At 32.6% G+C, this 13,501-nt stretch overlaps 1 protein-coding gene across 2 annotated transcripts in view; it reads right to left on the bottom strand.

The window, feature by feature from the left end:
- Positions 1–13,501, bottom strand: part of LOC110998086 (protein phosphatase 1 regulatory subunit 16A) — a 35,783-nt gene that overhangs the window by 21,122 nt on the left and 1,160 nt on the right. For both annotated transcript variants that reach the window (XM_022266540.2, XM_022266541.2), the window contains exons 2-3: positions 12,259–12,349; positions 3,557–3,708 (exon numbers count right to left, since the gene is read on the bottom strand). In XM_022266540.2, coding sequence (XP_022122232.2) covers positions 3,557–3,708; positions 12,259–12,338 — 232 coding nt within the window. In that variant the 5' untranslated portion in view covers positions 12,339–12,349. The remainder of the gene's footprint in view (positions 1–3,556; positions 3,709–12,258; positions 12,350–13,501) is intronic.

Genomic DNA, 13,501 nt, shown 5'->3' with positions numbered 1-13,501 from the left:
AACTAGTGATAATAGAATAAATCGACACATCTATTTATAAACGCATTGATACAATGTGTTTTGCATCACAAATACAAAATTAAAGTCAATCGTGAGTGATGTATAACTGTTAATTTATTTAAAATATTACAGTTGGTAAACGACAGGAAAAACAAATCATGATTTTTCATTAAATTGTGTCTAAAGCTAACATTTATATCTATGATATTAAAGTTAATACCACATTACTGATTTAAACTGGACGTATTGTGATTTTATTTAAGACCTTTTTTTAAGGCATTTTGGAAACTCAACCGGGCAACTTCCAATAACGATTCCGATATCAATGTGACATCAGAGCTAAATACATTAAAAGGACTATCGATCTTGCAAACAAAAGCCTCGGGTATTGGATATCTAATTATATTGTTATAATTTGTTTTCTTATCTTGGAAGTGTTGTGAATATGTGTGTAATGGTGAATGTGGTAAAATAGATTTTTTTATTTATTTTTTACTTATGTAACTTTAATGACGTTGTGGTTTATGATATTTTCCTTTGAATAATTGTAATTTAGAGGGAGGGTAAAACTTACTGAGTTTCTTGCCCGTTCTTCTCAGAACAAGGTAGTTTTGCGAACGGATGGCGTAGTCTTGCTCTTTCGCGAATTTTGTAAACGTTTTTGACATTCATAAGCATGTCCTAACACGCATCTAAACTGAATAAACGAATTTTGATTTGATTTAAAGTAAAACCACAAAGTTCGGGCGCTGTAGAGTTTTAGGGCCTGGGCTTTTATAAGAAAATATTTTTAACCAATACAAACCACTTGCATACCATTACGCCATACTAAACTACTAACTATTAACTCCCTCAGTGTAACTGAAGATGGACAAGGAGTTCTTGCAATATAAATGCAACAGATGAATCAAATTGAAATTCAAAACATTACATAATCAATACATAGCAGCAAATGACATCATCTGAAGCTTAGTATTATAAGCTAAGATTACATTCACTCTAGTAGAGTACGCCAATAAGAACACAGATTATAAACTGTTCATACTTAATTTCGAGGATTGTAGACCCGTTCATCTTGCTACTTTAATTATGACCAAAGCATTATCTAGGAGACTTGCTCGAGAATGTCAAAATGACGTTTTTTTACAACTTTGCAGCCCTAACCTTTCTTTACTTTACTTGCAAATTGTCAAAGTAGTTTAATATATACAATTTTTAGTATGGTAAAAGTCTGTTGTGCTCGAGTCTGATCATTAACTTTTTATTGCTAATCTGATACTTTATCCTTGACGGGCGGCCATATATATGAAGCTCATATTTGGTAGAGATACTTAAGTACAAGTACAAGGTATCTGTGTATTAATCTTCCACGCTGGAGTAAATCCTGAAATCCCCTATTGGGCTCCCCAGCTACAACTTATTTTTCATAAGCAAAATCGGAATGCATATTCTAAATTCAAATAGCTTAATGGTTATTTCATTAAAGTACTTGTTAACAAAAATATTATTCATTAACGCGTAAATACTCTTACGTTCAGGGTAATTTGATATGGTTACAAAAAGTTTTATTACTGTAATTCTACGCACGCAATACAGTATGTACATATTACCACAAGTATTACCGTAACTCAAGACACACAATCTTGTTATACTGTTTACATATGATACATTAGGATAATTGCTAATTATATAGTGAAAGTCTCACATTTCGAGTAGACTCAGCAAATTTAATTACACATTATTCGAGAGCGGGAAAACATTTCATAATTAATAATAGTTCATAATTAGACCTAGGGCCAGACTTTCACATAGTTTATATGTACGTATAAGTACGCCTGCAAACATATATGTATAATCAAGCCGAAACAATTCAGTCATATGATTAAACTAGACAATATATTTCTTTCTTCTTCTTATCCGCTACACTTTTGACAGAGCGGTCGTGATCGCTATGTAGTAGTGGTAACGACGTTCCGTTAGTAATAATTATTGAAATAATTATATTTTAATTCAAACTTTATCAAAATATAGGCCCGTTACTGGCTTTGGTATTTGGTAACGGGCGAGACAATATGTTCTCACTAGTAATTTCTCAAAAATCTGTTTAATAAGCTTATTAATGTATTATCAGCCCATGAACATTGTATTGAGTAGAATTAATGTTTAATAGAAATTAATCAGTTGCGCGTCCAAACTATTCAAAATTAAAAAGGACCTCATTAAAATATTGTCATATATTTTCACAACAAACGTTCTATATTTGGAGCCTAATTATTCAAAGTGAAATGTGAAATGTAATCCCCAGAGCACGGGGTAGACAGCGTCGGTTTCACAAGGTTTAACCATTCAATTGTTTTAAAACCCTTTGTTACCAACATAATCGTAATACATTATAAAAAGCGAATAAAATCAAAAATTACTGGACCGATTTAAAAAATCTACCACCATTAGAATACATGTTTATAGACGACGATTAAAGAAAATATATGTGCTATGCCAAGCCGATGTAGGTAAGGATTTTTTGGATTTTAAAATAGTAAAAGATGACACGGCATTCGATAATAGTGTGAACTGTCAAAGTTTAACCTTGTGAACAACTATTCTATTAAAGTAAAAAAATCACTCTCGAATCTGTTTTGAAAGGAAATATTGAAAATTACTAATATTGTAAACGTAGTATACTTATAAATAGGAAAGATTAAAATGTTTGTATTCAAGTAACAAATTAAGTCAAAAACCTGAACCCTGATAATATTTTTTTTTTATAAATAATATCTTGTATAACGTAATATGTTTACTTCCAAAATGTTTAAAATAATATCTAGTGGTGCGACACCATTTTTTATTTTTTATTGAGGGCCCTACCCTCTAAACCCCACGTCACTGTTGGGGTCGCGTAAGCATTCTACCAAGAGACCCTGTGCGTGCGATACGTAGTAATATTGTAGTAAATTATAATATCTCTGCAAGATGAGTAAAGTTGGACATACAACACCAGTTCATGGGTGAAAAGGTTAAATTACTAGAACTAATATCGCCACATTGATTCACTCCTTTTCATTTCATACATTGAAATCTATGAAGTATGACGTTTTTAACATACATGCTTTTGGACATTCACAAAAATCTATCTATAGCCGACAAAAGCGTGTTTAAAAACGATCTATATCAGCAAACTTGTGTAGTTTCTAAATAAACATGTTTTTATATTAAACATTTTAATTTATATGTAAATTTCTGTATGTAATGCATAATTGTATTTTAAGCGCCTTTTTTTTAATTTATCTTTAAATTGCTACACAATACATATAACTGGATAGACGCAGGGTTCTGAATTACAAAAAAAGGCCAGCATCGCACTTGCGAGCGCACAATGTGAGTTTACATAGGCAGCGGTTACACTTAACATCAGAAGAGCTTCCTGCCCGGATAAATAACAAAATCGCGGCGTGCTCGTTGAATAGAAATGCATTCAACCCCCCACCCCCACTACTTACTACTAATTTAAATGCTTTTTATATTCAAATACAAAACATACAATAAAAGAAAACCATACCTTCTTCTATATCATTCCTCGCAGCGGCCTCTAGCAGCATGACGCTATCACTGAAGTATATACTTCTCTTGTTGCTCTTATCTCTTCTAGCCTTCGCTCTTGCCCATTCTTTCTCTCTCTGCTGCCATATTTTAAGCTGTTGCAAACGACGTCTGGAAGCATAAACATAATTGTTAAAAGATCAAAGGAGGAGACCATCCAGATTTTCAAACTGTCTCTTTCCGTCTTACTTAATTTACTTAATGATGAAGAGGGATAGTCTTAATTATTTTATAACAGTGTTACATTATTACAAAAGGTATAATTTTCTTTACAGGAAAACACCTAATTTAATGTTTTTATACGTATGTATATAATGGTCAACATTGTCAGTATTTATTTAGAATATAATAAATTTACTAAATAATAAAATCTTTAATTATATTATTAGAATGTTATACATGATTAGTATATATATCCACACACATACTGTATACAAAGCTGTGTTGATTACCTTATTGGATAATCTAAAAATGGCAATCATTGTACAAATCTGCAGCCAGATACACTTTATCCCATTAAAATAACACGATTAAGGTATTAACGAAACAATAACATACCTATATTTAAAAATGTACATGTTTGATGCCTAGTGTTATCTGAAACTCCTAAACAGGTATTTTCATTAAAAGAAACACATTATTACTTGTAAATTGGTAAACAAATTCAAAATGAAGATTTTGACAATTGACTGATTAACAAAGAGAAGACTTACTTCCGGATATTTGAAGCTAAGAAATGAGGTTTTATTTGCACGACACTACTCTAAGGAACTAAAAGTAGACAAAAGTATATGTTGTGGTGTCGCCCCACGATAGAAATAATCATTGCGAATCCTATATTTATTAGCTAGAACTGCACGTATATATATCTCATTTATCACTTGGGTATCCATAGAGTATGACCAACCATAGACAATTCTATGTCTATTTCGGCAATTTCACAAAAGAATGTAAAGGTATGTGTGGAGTGTATGACACTTTATAATTGATAACAAATAATTAATAGTTTTGTTGCTGATAACACGGCCTTGAAGAACAATAAGTCATTTATATGCAAAGAAAATTAATACAGAAAACAAACATTAGAACTAGCGTTGCCAGACGTCCCGTATTTAGAATAGTTAGTATTAGGCTTAGTTTAAAATGTTCTGGCGGAACTGTCTCTGTCCCGTATTCGAAGCGTTATTATTTTTTTATTATTTGTAAATCTTTAATCATGAAAATTGAATAATGTGTGGACTGCTGACACAAAGACTTAAACTAACGTTTTCACCTAGCTCAAACCCTTTACAAGTTCCTAATAAATGGACTCCCACACATTCCCAAAAAGTGGATCGATGTGAGAAATAAATGTACCCATAATTTAATAAAAAGCGAGTTGCGACCGTTTGTAATTAAATTTTATTTTAAAGTTAAAACCAATAAAATTGGTTTGCTCGGAAGGATATTCTAAAAAACCGTCTATATGTAATTTTGTTTTTTAATTTGTCCCGGGTAAAAAACTAAATTTCCGTATTTTTTTGCCTCTATTATCGTTATTTAACTCTATAATTTAAAAATGCATAAAATTATTTTTAGAAATCCAACAGTATTCAAGTGAAATAAACCTTGAAAAATACACCTAAACCACCTCATCACTGTATAAAAATCCGTGTAGATTTTGTATTTATCGAGTAGATTGTCAGATAAGACATTATTTATGATAATATATAGAGATAATATTACACAATGACCCTTCAACGTAGTTGGCTTAAAATAATTTTTTTTGCAAAACCTGTTTATTTTCAAACATAATTAGTAGTATTTAGATGACCTTCAAATTTCTAAATCATAATGTTCGTTTTATTCAGACATTTACTCCCATAAAACCTTGATTTTTTTAAAAAGCCTACCGCTATAAACCATAGTAAACATCTGTAGTAGTCGCTTATCGCTATAATAGCACCATTATTATCTAACCGCTTAAAGCTAAAATTAGTAAACAGACAATTATCAGTGCAATAATCCAAACAAGATTCGCTTATCACAAGGCTGTGTTTAAAAGCGTTTAAACCGGTTGGCCGACCTGTCGCTCGAGCAGTCGGCCACATGTATCCAGGATACGAATGTGTCATTAAATATTATACTTTGAAACTGGGGCAGTTGCAAAACGGATACTTCATTGCACGCTCTCGGCTCGACGGTTAACAAATTAGGTTTATACAGGTGAGGTTCTTATAAAGCCGCTTATCTGTATAACCTTTATAGATTGAAAGCCACCAACAAGATCATCTTTATCAATATTTTAAGAGTGAATAATAATTGTAAGCTTTTTGAGATTTTTCATTCATTCGCCTACATATGTCTTCTTTCTGTCAATTGTATTAATGCTTGATGAAAAGAGACATAAATAATGAGTTTTTATATAAGTACCTCATGAATCGTGGTTTATCTTTAAATCGTCCATGAACGTTGTATCCGTGTATAAATGAGGTAGAATTATAGGCACAAAAATTAAGGCAAAAACACGAAGAAATATTTATTTAATCATGCTTCACATATTTTTTCATTTCACGTGTATGCCACGTTATCAAAATGCGATGTTCCCTATACACGGTCTGGGCCGCTGGTATCCGTAAACGTTTCGTGATCATTTATTTTTCTAAATGGACTAGTAGGTGCCTCTATGCCTTACACACGCCGTCGACATTTTCGAGTCCAAATCATGCCGGTTTCCTCACAATGTTTTTCTTCACCGTACGAGTGGGTTTTGAATACGCATATAGACCGAAAAACCAGGTTTACAACCGGGGATCGACCTACGACTTACGACATCAGATTGGAGGCGCACGCTAACCACTAGGCAAGCTCTCTAAAGGCGAAACTATTCAAAACATCGATATGTTATATTGATCATATTTAATACAAATGGGCTAGCAAGACCGTGTTCTGTTCGCATAGTTTAAACCTCCGTTATCCGTTAGTGATAGGGTATAATCACAGTAATGGTAGAAGCGGTTGACCAAATAGCATCTCGAGAGTACAGTTATTTAAAAGATTGACCATAGTATTACCTGCCAGAGTCAACATGTGAATAATAAAATAAATAAATTCTTTTGTTATTCATTATTCACTATTATACGCACTAATCTGTCTCTTTTCATCACAGAGAAAATACTATTTGACAGAAAGAGACGAAACAGACTGAACATATTTTTACATATGTACGTATATGACTCGGTTGAGTTCTTAACATGTGCTATAACTAATAGTGACTTGGCAGATGTAGTCATTAGTGTCATTTCTGAAACTCACCCTTAAGACTCCTGTCAAATTCCTATACATTTTTGACTTACGGCAGTCCGACTTAGCGAATAAGTATAAGCGAGTTCCAGTTGACAGCTCATCCACCATATTTTCAACCCTTATAAACTATGATTTGTCTATGGTACCATGCGCAAAAGTTATAGTACCACTTTTCTTGGCTGACCTAAGAGCGTCGCTGGATATTAGTATTGCCAGGAAATAAAAATTAACTATTTTATGGGAAATATTTTGAAGTCATGCAGGCTAACTTAAATATTTATTGAAATGTAATGTAATGTAAAACAATGTAAACCAGTATCTATAAAATACAGTTATACGCTTAAATATATGTGAGAGAAACTTAGGAATAAATGATATGATGGGTTATGTTAACTGTACTAATGATAAAAATATCTTTTGACTTTAATTTATTACCTAGTAATCAGTAGCGATCGATAATAAAAACATTGCCACTGTAATTATTAATGCAAGATAATAGAATTATGACAGTCCCAAATTTCAAAACGGTAGTAGTACCAATTTCAGCCATCGGCCAAGAAAAGTATGTGGCAGTGTATCCAATTGATTATCAATGTTATCTTCTAAAATAACTTAAGTGTTCCAAAATAATTAGGTTTGGAATATTATTTGGTTCGTTAAAATCAATCCGCGATTTAAGCGTTAAAGAACTTTCGCTTTTTTGTGAATCGGGTAATTCATAAGATTGAGAAAGACATAAATACGAAAGTAGTTATGACAGTCTCTTACGTTAATTGTTTGATGATTTGCTTTGCTTTTTTTTTAAAGAGTACCGAGAGTTTTTTACGCCGGCTTTTTCTCTCGGCCAACACCCTCTGCCTTCTTTGCCGATGAGTAGGGATGCCAACAGGTTCGAGTTTAATGACGTGGAATAAGTGATACCATGATGATCTTATGTTCCAAAATAAACATATTTTATATTTATTTTAAATCCAACCAAAATACCATCATTACATCCTTCCACGTCTGAGTCTCAGATATACAGATATATGTATACATACAGATATATAATCATAAGTTTTTCCTAATAGGCAAGTAGGTGATCAGCCTTTGTGCCTGACACGCCGCCGACTATTTGGATCTAAAGGCATATCGGTTTCCTCGTGGTGCTTTTCTTCACCGGACAACTGGACGGACTGTTAAATGCGTACATAGCCCATTGGTCCAGCCGGGGATCGAATTTACGACCTTCAGGGATGAGAATCGCACGCTGAATCAAATAAGCCAACACTGTTTATATATAATTAATCATATACCAAGGCGCCAATAAATCCAAAGCGCCATTATTAGTGCAACTAATTAAGACTGTATTCATTAGAACATGCAGTCGGGTATAAATTTAATTATAATACTGGATTGTTAACATGGAGGCCCCTAAACAAAATCACGGCAATGTAATTTGAACCGATTTCACCAAGTCACCTCTGTTACGGTATTTAATCAATTTACATCGCAACCAAACTTACTTTATTACGATTCTACTACAGTTTGCTTCGAGTTACGAAAAATATTATATCGAATTTACTACAAAAATTCATAGGCTTTACATTTTTTTATCTGTTTAATAGATAGGATATCGGAACAATGGTGGCGGAGATGGAATCGTGAGCTCGCCCGAACTAATTTGTGAGTTAGGGTTGATAAAAATATTACGGAATGCCTACACACGAGTCGATCTAGGGTGCTCCCCACCACAGCCCCGATATTACCTCTAATTTTAGGGTCGTATTCTGTTAACCTAATAGAAGTACTTCATCGCGTCACCTAAAAAGCGCCCAAACAGGGAGGCCCATTCGTTCAAAAGAAAGGATGCTGTGGGTCAGCATCCCTTCAAGTACTGGATTCGAACACCCTATCTCTTACTGCAAAAGCGTACAGCCCGGTCTGAGAAGGATACTGGCAGAGTCACGTATTATCACAAGCTCCACGGGCGTGGAGAAGTCAACGCAACCATCGTGTCCCGTGTCGGAAAGCGGATAAGGCTTTACGCATCCCGTCTAGGGCTATTGTTGGTGGTGTGGTGTCAGTTCTACACAATCTATATTCTATGTATCTGTATTTAGTATTTAAGGAAAATTTATTGAAATATAGAATTAGTATTATTCGAGCATTCGTTTATTTAATTACTCATCTTCCCGAACTTTACAGTGGCGCCTTGTGGTTCAAGTGGATATGTACAGCTACACAGATAGCGAGTCCTACAACCCTCTTGCACTATGCAGCCGCGGCGCATATTTCATATTTGCATATTTCCAAATATGCAACGTACAAAAATTTAACAAATGACGACTAAAACCTTTTAAGGCCTTAGATTCTGTATTTGTTTCGTAAACTTTTGTTTTTTTTAAGAAGCAGACTGTGCATTGTTGGTAGACAGAGCACTGCTGGGTAGTGTTGCCCAAATGCAAGACCAAGACGAGACTTAGACCAGTCTTGGTATTGGTCTTGCGTCAATACACCTGGTCTTGATCTTGGTATTGGTATTGCGCTCTCAGTCTTGGTCTTGGTCTTGATCTTGCAGCAAGAGTCTCGCAAGTCTCGCAAGACTTGCAAATACCTATTAGCCTATTGCTATTTATTCGTCACTCATGTCAAATTGTAAACATTTACTCCGAAAGCAATAAGAAATTAGAGTACCTAGCTAGGTAAATGGGCGAGAATAATAAATAAGATAGACTCGAAGCGAAACTCAATTAGAAATGACTGAAATTGAAATAAAAACTCATATTTATAAGCACACAAGCCGAAGACCGACAAAGAAAAATGCGGCATTCTTTGATAGATAGAATAAATCTTTGAAATATTAAAAAACAGAAGTATCAGAATCAAAATCAAATAGGTTTTGTGCCTACGCAAAAATAAAGTGTAGATAATTATGCAAATAATATTGTTTATTATGTTCCTTTTTTATTGGAACTATACGTTGCCTGCTGTTTTTATGGAGGTTACTAGCTACTAGAGTAGATACGATAGAAGTTGATAAACCGACACTGCAAATCTCGATTTTTGGAAATGTGTGATTTTAAAACCAAATTTACCCTACCATAAACCTTAAAATACACGAAATTCATGTGAGCGAAACTGCGAGCAATCTATAACAACGAGATTAAGAATAAGTATAATCATATATTTGAAAGATAAAATGATATAAGACGATAGCCCAGACACGGTAAAGTGCCTCTACAGGAAACCGGTGTATAACAAAACTCATACATTTAATAGGAACAAAAACTTGCCCCAGCGCGTTTGTTTTCTCGCGCGGTCAAGAAAGCGCTAGGCATGAATTATAGAGTAGGCAAAACTAATAATTAACCAGAATTGCCACCTGAATAAAATGCTCAATCTAATGTCGTAATATTTGTAATACTATGGAAAATAGATTCCCTTATAAAGTTGCGGGGTGACGCTGCTTTAGAAGACGAAGAACCAGGTCTTTAGAACACTTAGTTGTAATGCATACAAAATATGAATATCCACAAATACTTCCTATTACTAGAAAACATTTATAAATAAAACTTATATAAACGCAGATATGTTAACAATGTTTTGTCGCTTTTACACATTAGCAGTAAAGTTAGAGTGATAATGACAAATTCATTCAGATATTCAAGGGTACGATGCAGAGTCGAGAGTAACCATGAAACACTAACATAGACGTTGTTAAAACTAAGCTATAAATCTCGATTGTTAACCTAAACTTGAGGCTTATAATGCGTTTACGGATAAGGATGTACAAATTTAAAATCCAAAATAATAGAAGTCATAACCTATTTGTATAAAAATATCAATCAAGTTCTACGTCTATCATAGATAAGAATTTATCGAGCTAGATATCCAGTTTGACTTTATCAACAAAATTTTAAATCGATCACCCTTTGTTGGCGAAACTTAAAGCATTAGAAAACAATTTTTATATTTCATTATACATACATTTTGAGCTGTGTTGGCCTAGTGGCTTCAGCGTGCGACTCTCATTCCTGAGGTTGTAGGTTCGATCCCTGGCTGTGCACCAATGGAGTATTTCTATGTGCGCATTTAACATTTGCTCGAACGGTGAAAGAAAACATCGTGAGGAAACCGAGATGTCTTAGACCCAAAAAGTCAACGGCGTGTGTCAGGCACTGGAGGCTGATCACCTACTTGCCTATTAGATTTAAAAATGATCATGAAACAGATTCAGAAATCTGAGGCCAATACCTAGAGAGGTTGTAGCGCCACTGATTTATGTTTTACATACATTTTTTTATTTTAACGAAAATATGATATCTAACAAAGAAAATTCTGTATAAAACTTGTGGGTAGTTTTGTATTTTTTAACTGTTTCGCGTATGACCATAAATATGAAATAATCGACGTCCATAGGTAACAAGTTTAACATTTAAAAAAACATATGTTCCGTAATATCACACTATCACAGCTGGCAAGCCGGAGGAACGGGTGCATTGTTTCTACGTCATAAATTATACCTTATCAATATTATATTAGAGACGTTATCTGGCTATTGTCAGTGGAGAGGGGCTCCACGCTAAGTAGCTTCACGCTATGGCATGAAACGACTCAACCTTAACGTACACCATATTGTATATGAAGCCTCTCATTATGGTATAAGTAAGCATCATTATCGACATAGATTAAAAAAAAGGCATAGCAACGCTCGCATATTTAGTAGCTTCTGTTTTTTTTTTAATATTTTCTAGACAATTCCCCGACTATGTAGTCGTCGGAGGCATTATCTTACATAAGTCGTATTGGTAACTCCGATGTTAATACACTACTGCCTATTTATTTTAACCACCCTTGTATAACCACTACAGAAATCCTAAACCACCTCAAAATCTATACAAATAAGGATAGTCTTTGAAAAAAATTACATCATTTAATATTCTAAAGCGTATGTCAGATAAAAAAAACTGCGACCAAGACGGCATTGTCCTCGCGTAAACGCAATTTATGCAAGAAATGAACTTATTAGCAAGGCCAAGAACTCTGTTGCAATATCGTAAGATTAATCACAGTAATCTAAGGAATTATTATAAAACTCACATTGATAATAAATAAATATGATAAATCATGTATGTAATATATGTAATTAAGTAAGGCTTTTTGAATAATAGTAATATATAATATTCACATAACATAATTTCTTCTATCATACAAAATTCAAAACAAAATAGTATTGTCAATTAAAATTTTAAACTCTTTAATTTATCTACTATTGGCATTGAGTAATTTATAAAACTTATATGTGAATCAATAATTACATATAAGGGAAATTAAAACCTAAAAATTTACTGCAGAGAAGGTATATTGGTGATAAAGATTACTTAAGTTACTTACCTACGTGCTAGGTGAAGCCGCTCCTGAGTAGTCAGATGCTCCACCTGTGCCATCTCAGACACCAGATCAGCATGCTCCATTCTGCTAGTATCTTAAACAATGAAAACAATACTATGGAGAGATTCTTGATCTATTCAGTCTTAAAACATTGCATTTAAGTAAATACTATAGACAGTTTTTTAAGAAATTAAATATTTGGTCTACAGAACTATGATTCTAAAATATAGAAGTTGGATGAATATGGCTAGCACCCAATTTTTAAATTTTTTAGTAATGTCTACATAAGCATGACATATATCTTACATAATTTGTTTTGTTTTCTCCATTTTAACATATGTGATGTTTTAGAACATAAATTAAATTAAATTTAAGAAAACCATACCCATGAAAGTCAGGATAGTTTGAAAAATTTACAATTGTGAAACATGAGATTAACTATAAGTTGTTTTTTATTCCTAAAATTAGATATAGATTTAGTAGTTAAAGTTTATTAAGACAATCCTATTTTTATATAGTTAAATACAGTTAATGAACATTAATATATGATGTTTTAGAACATAAATTAAATTAAATTTAAGAAAACCATACCCATTAAGGTCAGGATAGTTTGAAAAATTTACAATTGTGAAACATGAGATTAACTATAAGTTGTTTTTATTCCTAAAATTAGATATAGATTTAGTAGTTAAAGTTTATTAAGACAATCCTATTTTTATATAGTTAAATACAGTTAATGAACATTAATATATGATGTTTTAGAACATAAATTAAATTAAATTTAAGAAAACCATACCCATTAAGGTCAGGATAGTTTGAAAAATTTACAATTGTGAAACATGAGATTAACTATAAGTTGTTTTTTATTCCTAAAATTAGATATAGATTTAGTAGTTAAAGTTTATTAAGACAATCCTATTTTTATATAGTTAAATACAGTTAATGAACATTAATATATGATGTTTTAGAACATAAATTAAATTAAATTTAAGAAAACCATACCCATTAAGGTCAGGATAGTTTGAAAAATTTACAATTGTGAAACATGAGATTAACTATAAGTTGTTTTTATTCCTAAAATTAGATATAGATTTAGTAGTTAAAGTTTATTAAGACAATCCTATTTTTATATAGTTAAATACAGTTAATGAACATTAATATATGATGTTTTAGAACATAAATTAAATTAAATTTAAGAAAACCATACCCATTAAGGTCAGGATAGTTTGAAAAATTTACAATTGTG

The sequence above is a fragment of the Pieris rapae genome, chromosome 16 (assembly GCF_905147795.1).
Source record: "Pieris rapae chromosome 16, ilPieRapa1.1, whole genome shotgun sequence".
In the NCBI taxonomy this organism is placed as follows: domain Eukaryota; kingdom Metazoa; phylum Arthropoda; class Insecta; order Lepidoptera; family Pieridae; genus Pieris; species Pieris rapae.
Note: the sequence above shows the minus strand (reverse complement) of the source record. Positions and strands in the feature narration are given on the sequence as shown.